This window comes from Lepus europaeus, chromosome 16 (genome assembly GCF_033115175.1).
Source record: "Lepus europaeus isolate LE1 chromosome 16, mLepTim1.pri, whole genome shotgun sequence".
NCBI lineage: Eukaryota > Metazoa > Chordata > Mammalia > Lagomorpha > Leporidae > Lepus > Lepus europaeus.
In genome coordinates, this window is record NC_084842.1 from 782,255 (window position 1) to 795,315 (window position 13,061).

General features: G+C 39.6%; 1 protein-coding gene across 5 annotated transcripts in view; it reads left to right on the forward strand.

Annotated features, from left to right (window-relative positions):
* The window catches only part of RNF170 (ring finger protein 170), a 42,655-nt gene that overhangs the window by 19,853 nt on the left and 9,741 nt on the right, over positions 1–13,061 (forward strand). For all 5 annotated transcript variants that reach the window (XM_062213622.1, XM_062213621.1, XM_062213623.1 and 2 more), the window contains 3 exons: positions 2,126–2,201; positions 5,183–5,291; positions 10,961–11,034. In XM_062213622.1, the coding sequence (XP_062069606.1) occupies positions 2,126–2,201; positions 5,183–5,291; positions 10,961–11,034 (259 nt within the window). The remainder of the gene's footprint in view (positions 1–2,125; positions 2,202–5,182; positions 5,292–10,960; positions 11,035–13,061) is intronic.

A 13,061-nucleotide genomic window follows, 5' to 3' on the forward strand; every position in this document is an offset into this window, starting at 1 on the left:
CCTCTTTGATTGCTGTAGCTTTGTAGTCAATTTTCAGACCAATGAGTGTGTGTCTTCCAATTTCGTTCTTTTTCAAGATTGTTTTGGTGATTGTGGTGTCCCTTGAGCTTTCACAGGATTTTAGAGTGTGTTTCTTCTATGTCTGCAAAAACCACCATTGGGATTTTGATAGGGGTCACTTTGGATCTATAGAGCGTGATCACTTTGGGTGGTATTTTCATCTTTAAAACATTGTCTATGAACAGAATGCCTTTCCATTTATTTGTATGTTTTAAATAGCTTTTCCTCCTTAAGTTATTAGTACTAACAGCTGTCATTTGTCGACACAGCAGAAACCAGTCGAAAGAATCTTACACATTTGTATACTTTTTTTCTGTTCCAAGGTTTAGGCATATTTTAGCCTCATATCAGAGATTCCTGGCTTCTTTCTGAGGCTACATACAACTTAACTGTTTGATAGTTCTAATTTCCCCTTTCACAGAGCAAAGAAGGATCATCATAAATCATTGGAAGATACAGTAATAGCAAATGTACTTCTGTCCTGTATTAGAGCCACTGCCTCCCTTTGCACCTTACTTCAGACCAACTTGTTGTCAAATACCCTGTCATTTTTCTCATAGCTAAGTGATCATTATGTACCAGATATTCTAGTGTGGCTTTTAGTCTACCTTAAAATTATCCTATTATTTAATAAGTGTTTGGTTCTGTACTCCCAGCTACCAATCTCATTTAAGGACCTGAGCTACTGGCAGTATTTAACAGGTTGGGCATTCTTGTTTTCTGGCTATACTTTTACTTTTCAAATATTCTTCTAACAGATTTAAGAATTCCTGCATCTTCCCTTTTATGGAAAGAAACCAAATAAAAGAACTTCCAGTCATATGGTTCATATCTGTACTCTGAAAAGTTATCATTATTTTTTCCCAATGAAAACAGAATAGTTTTCCATTCTCAAAGAGTAGATAATTGCCATTTAGCTAAATATTCACCAGTATTTACATGAGATAGATTGTTCCTTGATACATTGCTTTCATATAAGATAGCTTCCTTTTGTAGATCACTTATTCAGTCAGAAGAATGTAACTTATTTTAAAGCAATCCAAAAAAATTTAGATTTAAACAACTTTCGAGTCATTTCATTACATCCATGTTTGCTTCAATTAGAGACTTGACTTTAAATTGCTTTAGTTCTCTGAAATAAAGCTTTTCTAAAATTTGCATTTTGTATTAGAAATGGAATAATCACAGGATGAATTTATTTAATTTTATTTAATTTTTAAAATTTAATTTATTTAATTTTCCCTATCCTGTTAGGATATTTGAGTTCTTACCTCTGTTGGATACAGCTTACCCACATAATAAGGGCTCCTCTGTAGACTAATGCAGGGATTCTGCAGACTTAGAATATTGTTGTTCAGGATGTTTAAGTTCTAGAAAAAAAAACTATAGACAAATCAGATTAAGCTGTAATTCAGATTTAAAACTTTGCTCTCATCCTACCATCATGACCACAACTTCTAATTTTTATGCTCCTATATTTTATCTTATCTGTTTATATCAACCACTAGGTTCTTGTCTGTGAGTCTCCATTTTAATTGTTAATGTTAAGATTTTAGCAGTATGTTTCCTTTTTGCCTTTCTACATTATATAATCTTAGTTTCTGCTCTGTTCCTTACCCCTCATACCTGAAAAGTTAGGAGAAAGACCTAATTAGTTGTGGGAAGATGTTCAAATGTGTAATAATATGTAAAAGTATATACGGCTGCCTATTTTTGAAGGAATTTCACAAGAGAAGTACATGTATTAATTGTTCTTCATAATATTTTAATAAATATTTATTTATAAATGCTTATAAATAAATACTATAAATATCCAGGATACCAGGAGATTTTATCATTGGCAGTTCAACCTGAAATAAACCAGTGATCAGTGATCTTTGAAGAACTTGCCCCAGCATAATCTGGAACGTATGCACAGAGCCCTGGAGTTGGAGTGCACTTGTATAGCATCATACTCACATCTGTTAAATCACTAGGAGTTCTAAGTAAAAAAAAATAGATACATAAAATATGAACTCATCTGACAGCATTTGATATTAAAGGTTTATTGTGTTTTGTTCAACAGAAATGTACATCAGAACATTCACCCAGAAAACCAAGAGCTAGTAAGGGTGCTTCGAGAACAACTTCAAACAGAACAGGTACTGCTCTGTACGGATTTGTGTTTATGTCACTGCATGAGGGCATATGCAGTTGTGATGGAACAGTAACTACTGTTGGTAAACATGTGCTTTTTCCAACTTTAAATTCCTTAGTCATTCTGTTGATTTATAATTTCAGATCAGACAACTCGCTTACTTTTAATTTACTCATGCTTTCTTATTCACTTTTTTTTTTTTTTTTAAGTTTTAAGGATTTTTATTCAGTGAGAGGAGTGTGCGGGAGACCGAGGGCTTTTATTTAGGGGAGAAAGCAAAGTCTAGATGCTAAGTTGGGTCCATACCAAGGAGAGAGCAGACCAGGTGCAAGCCAAGGGCAGCAAGCAGGAAAGCAGGGAGCAGGTGGCCCCAAAGGCACGGGCAACAAGGGCAACAAAGGGAGGGGCCTACCCTTATTAACTTTTTTTAAATACAGCAATTTTCCTACTATTTGTGCAGAAATAATCACTATTTAACAGGTTTTAATGAAATATAGTGGGAAAACTTTGAAAGCATTTTCCCTGAGACCCACAAAGAAACAAGGGTGTGAGTTTTTTTTTTTTTCAATAGTCCTCCCCTTCCCTTTTTCTTCAGTGCTCAAAGATAACAAAATTAGGCAAACGAAGAAGAAAAATTTTCCCTCTGCCTCTTTGCTTTTCAACCAAATGTAATCTCTAAGAACCAAAAGTGTAAAATCTCCATAAGGCTGGAATAAGTAGGGTGTTACAAACCTTCAAGCCAAGCTAGCTAACATCTAAAACAAAGATTAAAAAATGCTTTCCCCCGGTTGCCCCTCTTCCAGGCCAGCTCTCTGCTGTGGCTAGGGAGTGCAGTGGAGGATGGCCCAGGTCCTTGGGTCCTGCACCCCATGGGAGACCAGGAGAAGCACCTGGCTCCTGCCATGGGAACAGCGCGGTGCGCCGGCCGCAGCGCGCTACCACGGCGGCCATTGGAGGGTGAACCAACGGCAAAAGGAAGACCTTTCTCTCTGTCTCTCTCTCTCACTGTCCACTCTGCCTGTCCAAAAAAAAAAAAAAAAAAATTAAAAAAAAAAAATGCTTTCCTACAGGGAGGGAGGGAAGTATGGTTATCTTCTTAGAATTTTACATATGAAATACATGACATCTGTTCTATTTATATTAATAAAATTTTTTTAAAAAATGAATACATGAAATGTAGCATAGATACAATGGCACATAATTTAGCCATAAGAAGGAATGAAGGATATATATATAAATGAATCTTGAAAACATTAAGTAGAAAGAAACCAGATACAAAAGGTCACATACTGTACGATTCCATTTATATGAAATGCCTAGAGAAAGCGAATTCACAGTCATAAGTAAATTAGTGCTCACTAGTGACTGGGGGAGGGGAAGACTAGGACATGACAGCTGATGGGTTTGGGGTTTCTTTGAGTGAGGGGTGATGAAAACACCCAAAGGTATGTTTTTATATAATTCTAGATATGATAAAAATCATTGAAGTATATGTTTTAAATGGAAAAGTGTTATGATAGGTGAATTATATTCCAATAAAACTGTTAACAAATACAAAAAATTGCTTTCCGACCTGATCAAACTTTAGTTCTACTGAAGGTTATATAAATTTTTCCATTTACCAAATCTATTTTGAACGTCCTCCATATGCCAGACTTTGTTCTAGGCATTGACAATTGTGAGCTAAACAGACAGAAAGTCCTATTCTCACTTAAATTTATTGATGTAAGAATAGTTAAAGCACATTAGGAGTACTCTGCCCCAGCACTGTTATCAGTAATTCATGTTGGGATAGTGTTTTATAATTTACAAAGTGATTTTATAAACAACTGTCTGACTTAATCTCAAAGCATGATAAGTTAGGCAGCTGTTATTATTATTAACATATTAATCATTAAGATTTGCTTAGATGCACAGTAGTGTTTGTAGGAACAGATCTAGCTATGCAGGAGTCCTGGATTTCTCTGTACCGCTGTGGCATGCAGCTGCTAGAGTTGGAAGAAAGCTCTTAATTTAGCCTAGTCTGTGCTGTCCAATATGGTTGTTACTAATCACATGTGGTGATCTAAACTTGAGTTAATATTAAATGAAGTTTAAAATTCAGGGCTGTAGTCATAGTGGCCATATTTCAAGTACCACACAGGAGTGAGTACCATGTGGGATAACATAGATTAAGATTTCCATTACTGCAGAAATTTCTATTGGGAAGAACTGGAAATTGAGTTTTTGTCAGTTTATAAAAAAATATTAATGAAGGGGCCGGCGCTGTGGCTCACTCGGTTAATCCTCCGCCTGCGGCGCCGGCATCCCACATAGGCACTGGGTTCTAGTCCCAGCTGCCCCTCTTCCAGTCCAGCTCTCTGCTGTGGCCCAGGAGGGCAGTGGAGGATGGCCCAAGTGTTTGGGCCCCTGCACTCACATGGGAGACCAGGAAGAAGCACCTGGCTCCTGGCTTCAGATCAGCGCAGTGCCGGCCATAGCAGCCATTTGGGGAGTGAACCAATGGAAGGAAGACCTTTCTCTCTCTCACTGTCTATAACTCTAACTTCCAAATAAAAAAATATTAATGAAGTGAAGAGGGGAATGTTAAGTTCCATACATTTTTATCTTTTTTGGTACCATTAAAACTGGCATAAATACCATAAAATCAAGGTATTTAGAAAATAGTTTGACATTCATTCTTCAACTTATGCAGTAGCTCAGCCTTGTGCTTCTCAGAATATACTTGTTCTAGTAGAGTAAAGGAGACACTCGCAAGTCAGTCTGGGTTTTTATCTTTAAATTGTATTCAGGAAGGAAGGTAGAGAATGTCTGGCTTACATAGGACAGCAGATAGCTTCATAGCTTTAGCAGACTTAGAAACCACCTTGAATGATTGCACATCTTAAGTTTGGTGAGGACTGTGTAGTATGGACTTCATTGTCAAATACAATTGAGCAGGAAGATAATTTTGAAAACTGTAATGTATACCTGTTTTCTTATCAGGATGCACCTGCTGCTGCTCGGCAGCAATTCTACACTGACATGTACTGTCCAATCTGTTTACATCAAGCCTCCTTCCCCGTTGAGACAAACTGTGGACATCTTTTCTGTGGTAAGCAAACAGTGCTATATATGGTTAAAGTGACTGCTTAGACCAACACCATGTGTGTATATAGGTGAGAGTCCTAATTTTCCCTTTATCACATTTTATATTTCATGAGTAGGGTGATATTCTGCTGTGTTTGTAAACCAAGTATATTTAGCATGTCATATAGTAAATTGTACAATTTAATATTTATAGTCTCTTTAGATGTTATTAGTATCGGTTGTTTTTTTAAAAAAACCTAATTATTCAGCTTCTCCATAAACAGAAATATGTGTTTGAATAGTGGTTAAAATTTAATCAGTTGCCTTAGGGACTCATTGGATCTCTTCTTGTTTATCTCTCTGGTAGCTCCATTTATTATTATTTTTTTAAAGGTTTATTTATTCATTTAAAAGTCAGTGTTATACACAGGGAGAAGGAGAGGCAGAGAGAGAGAGAGAGAGAGAAAGAGAGAGAATGAGTCTTCTGTCTGCTGGTTCACTCCCCAATTGGCCACAGTGGCCAAAGCTGCGCCAATCTGAAGCCAGGAGCCCGGAGCTTCTTCCAGGTCTCCCACGTGGGTGCAAGGGCCAAGCCCTTGGGCCATCTTCCACTGCTTTCCCAGGCCATAGCAGAGAGCTGGATCAGAAGTGGAGCAGCCAGGACTCAAACCGGCGCCCATATGGGATGCTGGCACTGCAGGTGGCAGCTTTACCCGCTATGCCACAGCACCAGCCCCCGTTTATTATTATTTAAGATTTATTTATTTGAAAGAGTTACAGAGAGAGAGAGAGGGTGAGTTAGATATTTCCATCCACTGGTTCACTCCCCAAATGGCCACAGTGGCCATGTTGAAGCCAGGAGCCAGGAGCTTCACCTAGATCTCCCACATGGATGCAGAGGACCAAGGACTTGAGCCATCTTCCACTGCTTTCCCAAGCATATTATCAGGGAGCTGGATCAGAAGTGGAGCAGCTGGGACTTGGATGCCAGCATTGCAGGCGGTGACTTAACCTATTAAGCCACAATACCAGTCCTAAGATAGTTTCATTTATTATTCATTCTTCCCAGGGCAGGAAAATTCTTCTCAAGAACCCTCCCTGAGACCTTCCCATAACTCTCCTTCCTATCTGTTTACCTGGGTTACTGCAAAAGTTCTTAGTTTCTCTATCTTTGCAGCCTCAAAAGAGCTGGAGAACAAGAAACCTAGAATGTATTCACACTTACATAGTACCAGTATCTTCAGATAGATTTCATAGCAAATAATGAGGTATTATATTTTTATTGCTGATCTCTGCTATACAAGATGGGGGAAAGTTATTACACACCTACCATGTGCTGCACATTTCGCTTCTCACCTAATCCCATAAATGAGGAAGCTGAGGCTCAGAGACCTTACAAAGGGTAACCCAGCTTCTAAGCAATAGAGCCCGATTTTAAGCCTAGGTCTGTCTGCAAGCCCAGTGTGATCAGTGGCATACATAATAGAAGACACTCAAGCAACGATTTGTCTACATAAATTTGTCCATTTCTAGGCTTATTATTATTACTTTAGCAGTAATGTTACTAATAGTTGAATGAGTATGTTCAAAATAGGATCTTAATTGCATCAAAATGTGCTAAATTTTCATACAAAGATTAATTTAAAATTTAACATACAATGATCCTATAAATTGCCCTCTCCCATTTGCATCTTTTGTGTAACTTCCTCACATAGTTCTTATTTCTTATTTATTTGAAAAGCAGAAAGAGGTCTCCCTCCACTGATTCACTGCCCAGATGCTTACAATTGGTGCTGGGCTTGGCTGAAGCCATAGTTAGGAGTTCAGTCCAGGTCTCACATCTGGGAGGCAGGGACCCAATTACTCGGGCCATCATCCACTGCCTCCCAGGGTGCACATCAGCAGGAAGCTAGAATCGGGAGTGGAGGTAGGACCCAGACCCATGCGCTTGGATGTGGGACGCAGGTGTCCCACATGGCAGCCTAATGACTCATCCCATCACAGATGTCTTATATACGGTGTTAATTATTTATGTGTTGGGAATGAGATGAGTGTTCCAGATCCGTACCATGCAATGCAGGGTTTTTTACACCTTGGGCTTACTCAGTAATCGAATCCCATTATTGCTTCATTCCTTCATTTCAACCTCTTCTCTAAGATTTTGCCTAAATCACTAATTTCAGTCCTTTAAATTATCTGTTGGAAATGTTAATGAGCAGAGAAATAATCAAAGGCCGGACGGGGAAAATTAAAACGACCAGATGGTCTGTGCTCTGAAGCCTCTGGAAGATACTCCTAATTCATCTGGCGTTCTTTTCCCCTGAGTCTGGCCGTGGCCTCTGGTACCCTCCAGCACAGTCAGTGAGGTTTGGCAGGTGAGATTAACCTGTTTCCTAACCCAGGCTTAGAAAATTCACTGAGTGGATAATCCCATCAGTGGAAAGAGTGGCTGTATTGTGCTCCTGCTTTTACCTCTGGGACTGAGGTAATGGAGCAGATGGCTTCTGATATGCTGCCCCACTCGTCAGCCACTTTTATTTAGTGTCTGTAGGTTCAAAAAATTTTTTTAAAAAGCCACTTTTCCACTTCTCAACACACAGAAATGCATTTCTTTGAAAAGCAGTTCAAGTATACTTGAGTATACATGGATTTCAAAAATTTTCCACCAAAGTTAGCTTATCCTTTAATTCCATTTTCCACAAACTCTCTGAAACACCCTCATATCAAGATCATTGTAGTTTACTTCCTATATGTAGAACCACCATTCTGTTCCATTGCAGTGAACCAAGAAAAGTAACAGAAACTGATACCACCTTTTTTGCTTTTGTAATCTTTATTAATTCTCCAGCAATCATGTGAGGTCTCATTTCCATTTCACAAATAAACAATGATTGTGATCCAGATGGACATCACCGAGTCATCTCCCCCACACTCTGATTTAGGTAGATAACTTTTTATGTAGGGGGAAAGTGAAAGTAAAGAAAAACATCACACATATAACAATGAATGTGTACGAACTGAAGTGTTTGACTTACAGAGCCATAGTTTTTTCAGTGCAGGCCCAGCTGGCCATAACATAATTTGGAAAACAAGAACACCTGTACCTTAACTTGTGGGAAAAACATGTGGGAATAAATGAGTCAAAACATCAAGTTTTTGAGTGAAAAGAGATAATAAATCCAAGACTTTATACATGGTAATAATGCTGACAGGTTATTAAGTTTTGCTTTTGTATAGCTTTTATATGAAAGTAGGTTCTTCAAAGTACTTAATAAATGATGTCTAATTAGCAGCACTGTATGAGAGGAAATATATCAAAGATTGTTTAGTTTCCAAACTCACCCTTAAATTGGTGGACAAGTCGTTCCGCATAGCCACTGTAATGTCCAACCTGCTTAGCCCTTCTGTTTGCTCACCAGCATCCTAACACTGTTTCTGCCTCTGGCATTTGTTCTTACTGCTCAAACCTCAAGTGTCCTCTCTCCTGCTTTCTGCCTATCTACATCCCATCTGTCCTACAGAGTTCAGTTCCAGTCTTTCTCTTCTGCAAGTTCCTCTCAAATGCATCCTTCTCTGCACTCCAAGTCAATATTCCATATTTCCAGGTTTAACTACTTTCTAATTGATTTAAGGATGTCACCTTAAATGGTCTCCTCAGTTGGATTGCCATTGCTTGTTCTTAATTTTGAACCCTTATTTGATCTGGAGGAATAAAAATAAGAGTCACAGGAAGGCTAAGCTTGGTCACTAAGGCAAGAATAAGAATACAGAGTTGGGGGGCAGCTTTGGGGCACGCTGCCTGCAATGCTGCCCATATGGGCACCGATTCAAGTCGCAGCTGCCCCACTTCCAATTCAGCTCCCTGCTAATGCACCTGGGAAAGCAGCAGATGATGACCCAACTCCTTGGGCCCTTGCACACATGTGGGAGACCTGGTTGGAGTTCCAGGCTCCTGGTTTCAGTCTGGCCCAGCCCTAACAACTGTGACCATTTGGAGAATGAACCAGCAGATGGAAGATCTCTTTCTCTGTGTCTCTGCTGTCTGCTGTCTCTCCCTCTCTGTATAACTCTGCCTTTCAAATAAATAAAATAAATCTTTTTAAAAATATATTTATTTTACTTATTTGAAGGAGTTACAGAGAGAGGTAGAGACAGAGAGAGAGGTCTTCCAACCACTGGTTCACTCCCCAGATGGCCACAGCGGCCGGAGCTGCGCCAATCTAAAGCCAGGAGTCTCTTCCGGGTCTCCCACATGGGTGCAGGGACCCAAGGACTTGGGCCATCTTCTACTGCTATCCCAGGCCACAGCAGAGAGCTGGATCGGAAGAGGAGCAGCTGGGACTAGAACCAGCGCCCATATGGGATGCCGGTGCTTCAGGCCAGGGCTTTAACCCTTTGTGCCACAGTGCCAGCCCCAAATAAATAAATCTTAAAAACAAAAACAAAACAAAACAAAAAAAAAACACACCCATTTCAGGGGCCTGGCCCAAGGCCTGTGTTCTGCTTACATATTAAAAGAATAGACCGAGGGAAGCAGGCAGTTAGCCTAGCAGTTAGAATTCCCACATCCCACATCAGAGTGCTGGGGTTCAATTCTTGGTTCCTTCTCCTGACACCAGCTTCCTTGCTAACGCACACCCTGAGAGGCAGTCGTGATAGCTCAACTCACTGAGATCCTGCCACCCTAGTGGAAGACCTGGATTGAGTTCACAGCTCTTGACTCCAGTCCCAGCCCAGCCCTGGCCATTGCGAAGCATTTGGGTACTGAAACTGTGGATGGGAGTGCTCTGTTTATCTCTCTGCCTCTCCAATAAATTAAAAAAAAAAAAAAGAGGGAGGGAGGAAGGAAGAAAGTTAAAAAATAAAAGAGGGTGTTAGCAATAGAATGAAGGCTTAGGTCAGCACTTAACACTTAGTTCAGATTCACAGTGGGACCTGGATGGTTGAAGACATGGGTGTCCTGCAGAGAAAAACAATGAGTTGGGCCCTTAAACAACAGATGGTATTTAAAATAGCATTCCTTCATCTGTTAGCCTGAAGTTTTGTGCTTATACACTTAAGTCTCCTACACTTTTTGAGGTCATATAAACTCTTCCTTTTGGCTGTGTTGCCCATTGTTAGCTGTTTTGCTGCTCATGAGCACTTTCAAGCAGAAAAGTCAAATCCATCTAGTATGGATGCTGAATCAGTTATAAACTTTATTAGGGTAGAGGGCGTGTAATCTTTGCATCTTTTCATTGCTTGCTTATACTACTTACTGTTAGTAGTTCATAATTTGGTTTTCTGGACCCTTAAAAATAAAAGTTATATTTTTGTAATGTATGCATCAGATTTGGAACAGCAAATTTATGCTGTGATTTGTTTTTGTCAACTTCACAATATTTAACTATTGTTTTATTTATTTTACATAGGAAATAGAATAGTCTATGAAGCTTGATAGCATTAAGGCAATTAATGCATACTTGCTTTTGATTGTGTTAAAATGTTGCTTAACTTAACCAGTGGTTTAGATACAAATATTCTTTATGGCTAGGAATTATTACTGGATTTGAATTTGCCTGAAAAGTTGGCTGGATGAAGTAAAGAATGTTTTTGTAAATAAGGTAATGTTATTAAAAATGCTTCAAATATGTGGAATTGTCTCAGGATACATTGACTTCAAAACATCAGCATTAATATCTTTTCTCCCGTTAGGTGCCTGCATTATTGCATACTGGCGATACGGTTCATGGCTGGGGGCAATCAGCTGTCCAATCTGTAGACAAACGGTAATTTTTATAGCCAGAAAGCATATTTATGCTGGTTTGGCTTGTAAATTTTTATGACTTTATTTTTAAATTTTGTATTACTTTGACTTTTTTAGAACTTTATTTACCCAAAGCTTCTGTGATATTACTTGATTATTATTTTTTAAAGATTTATTTATTTATTTGAAAGTCAGAGTTACAGAGAGCCAGAGGCAGAGAGACAGAAAGAGATCCTTCATCTACCAGTTCACTCTCCAGATGCCCACAATGCCTGGAGCTGTGCCAATCCGAAGCCAGAAACCAGGAGCTTCCTCTGGATCCCCCATGCAGGGGCAGGGACCCAAGGACTTGGGCCATCCTCTACTGCCTTCCCAGGCCATAGCAGAGAGCCAGATCAGAAGAAGAGCAGCCAGGACTCGAACTGGCATCCGTATTGGATGCCAGAACTGCAGGCAGTGGCTTTACCGGCTTCACCACAACTTAGTACAGCCGGCCCCTTACTTGATTATTTTTAAAACATGGTTAAAAATAACACAAAGGGGTACATGTTTGGCCTACTAGTGGTTAAGACCTGCTTGGGATGCCTACATCCTTACCAGTGTACCTGGGTTTGACTCTCAGCTCTTTTCTCAAATCCGGCTTCCTGCTAATGCCCAGGCTGGGAGGCAGCAGTGGTGGCTCAGATACTCGGGTCCTGCCGCCCACATGGAGACCTGGATTGCATTCCTGACTCTTGGCTGTGCCTGGGGTATTGTGCGGACACTGGAGGAGAGGACCAACAGATGTGAAATCTCTCTTGCTGTCTGTCTCTGCTTGTCTTTCAAATAAATAAAATTTTGAAAAGACATGACCACCAAAAAAAAAGGGGGAGAATTATATTTGGAATCCTGCAATTGCAGTAAAAAAAAAAAATTTGTTATATAAATCCTTCCCCAAACCCTAACAAATATTTTGTGCAATACCAGCAAAGGAATTACTGAACTAGCTAGTCAAGCCTAAGCTTGTATCTCCTACATAGACTTCTCTTGAAAAAAAATATGTTTTTTAAATTTATATTTAATCTGCCCTTTCCCAGTGAGGGTTGAGATTTTTTAAATGTAATATGATAATTTTTTAGTATTTCATTTCTTTTAGAGATATAGCCATGTTGCATTGCCCAGAAAACATTAGATTTTTTTTTGTAAGGATTTATTTATTTATTTGAAAGGCAGAGTTACAGAGAGGCAGAGCGAGAGAGAGGTCTTCCATCTGCTGGTTAACTCTCCAAATAGCTGCAACGACCGGAGCTGAGCGCTTTCTCTCTCTCTCTCTGTATGTGTGTGTGTGTGTGTGTGTCTGTAACCCTGCCTTTCAAATAAAGAAGTGAATATTTTTTAAAAATATTTATTTATTTATTTATTTATTTATTTATTTATTTGAAAGGCAGGGTTACAGAGAAAGAGAGAGAGAGAGAGGTCTTCCATCTGCTGGTTCATTTCCCAATTAGTTGCTGATCCAGAGCCAGGAGCTACTTCTGGGTCTCCCACATGGGTGCAGGAGCCCAAGGACTTGGGCCATCTTCCACTGTCTTCCCAGGCCATAGCAGACAGCTGGATTGGAAGTGGAGCAGCCGAGACTTGAACCTGCGCCTATATGGGATGCCGGCACTGTAGGTGGAGGTTTTACCCACTACACTACAATGCTGGCCCCCACATTAGACCGTTATAGTTGGTACAGAAGGCACCTCATGAGGGACGGAGTAAGTTATTTTAAATGTAAATTTGAAGACTAAAATGTTAGCACAGCTGAGATGTGCCAAATTTTCTTAGTTTCATTAATGAACTAGATAAACAAAATAGTGAAAAATTCTGAGAAACCAAACTTCTTAGTTGTTTTTTTTTTTTTTAAGATTTATTTATTTATTTGAGAGGTATAGTTACAGAGAGAAAGGGAGAGATAGAGCGAGATCTTCCATCTGCTGTTTCATTGTCCAAATGGCTGCAACGGCCAGAGCTGGGTCAGTCTGAAACCAGGAGCCAGGAGCCAGGAGCTTCTTCCAGGTCTCCCAT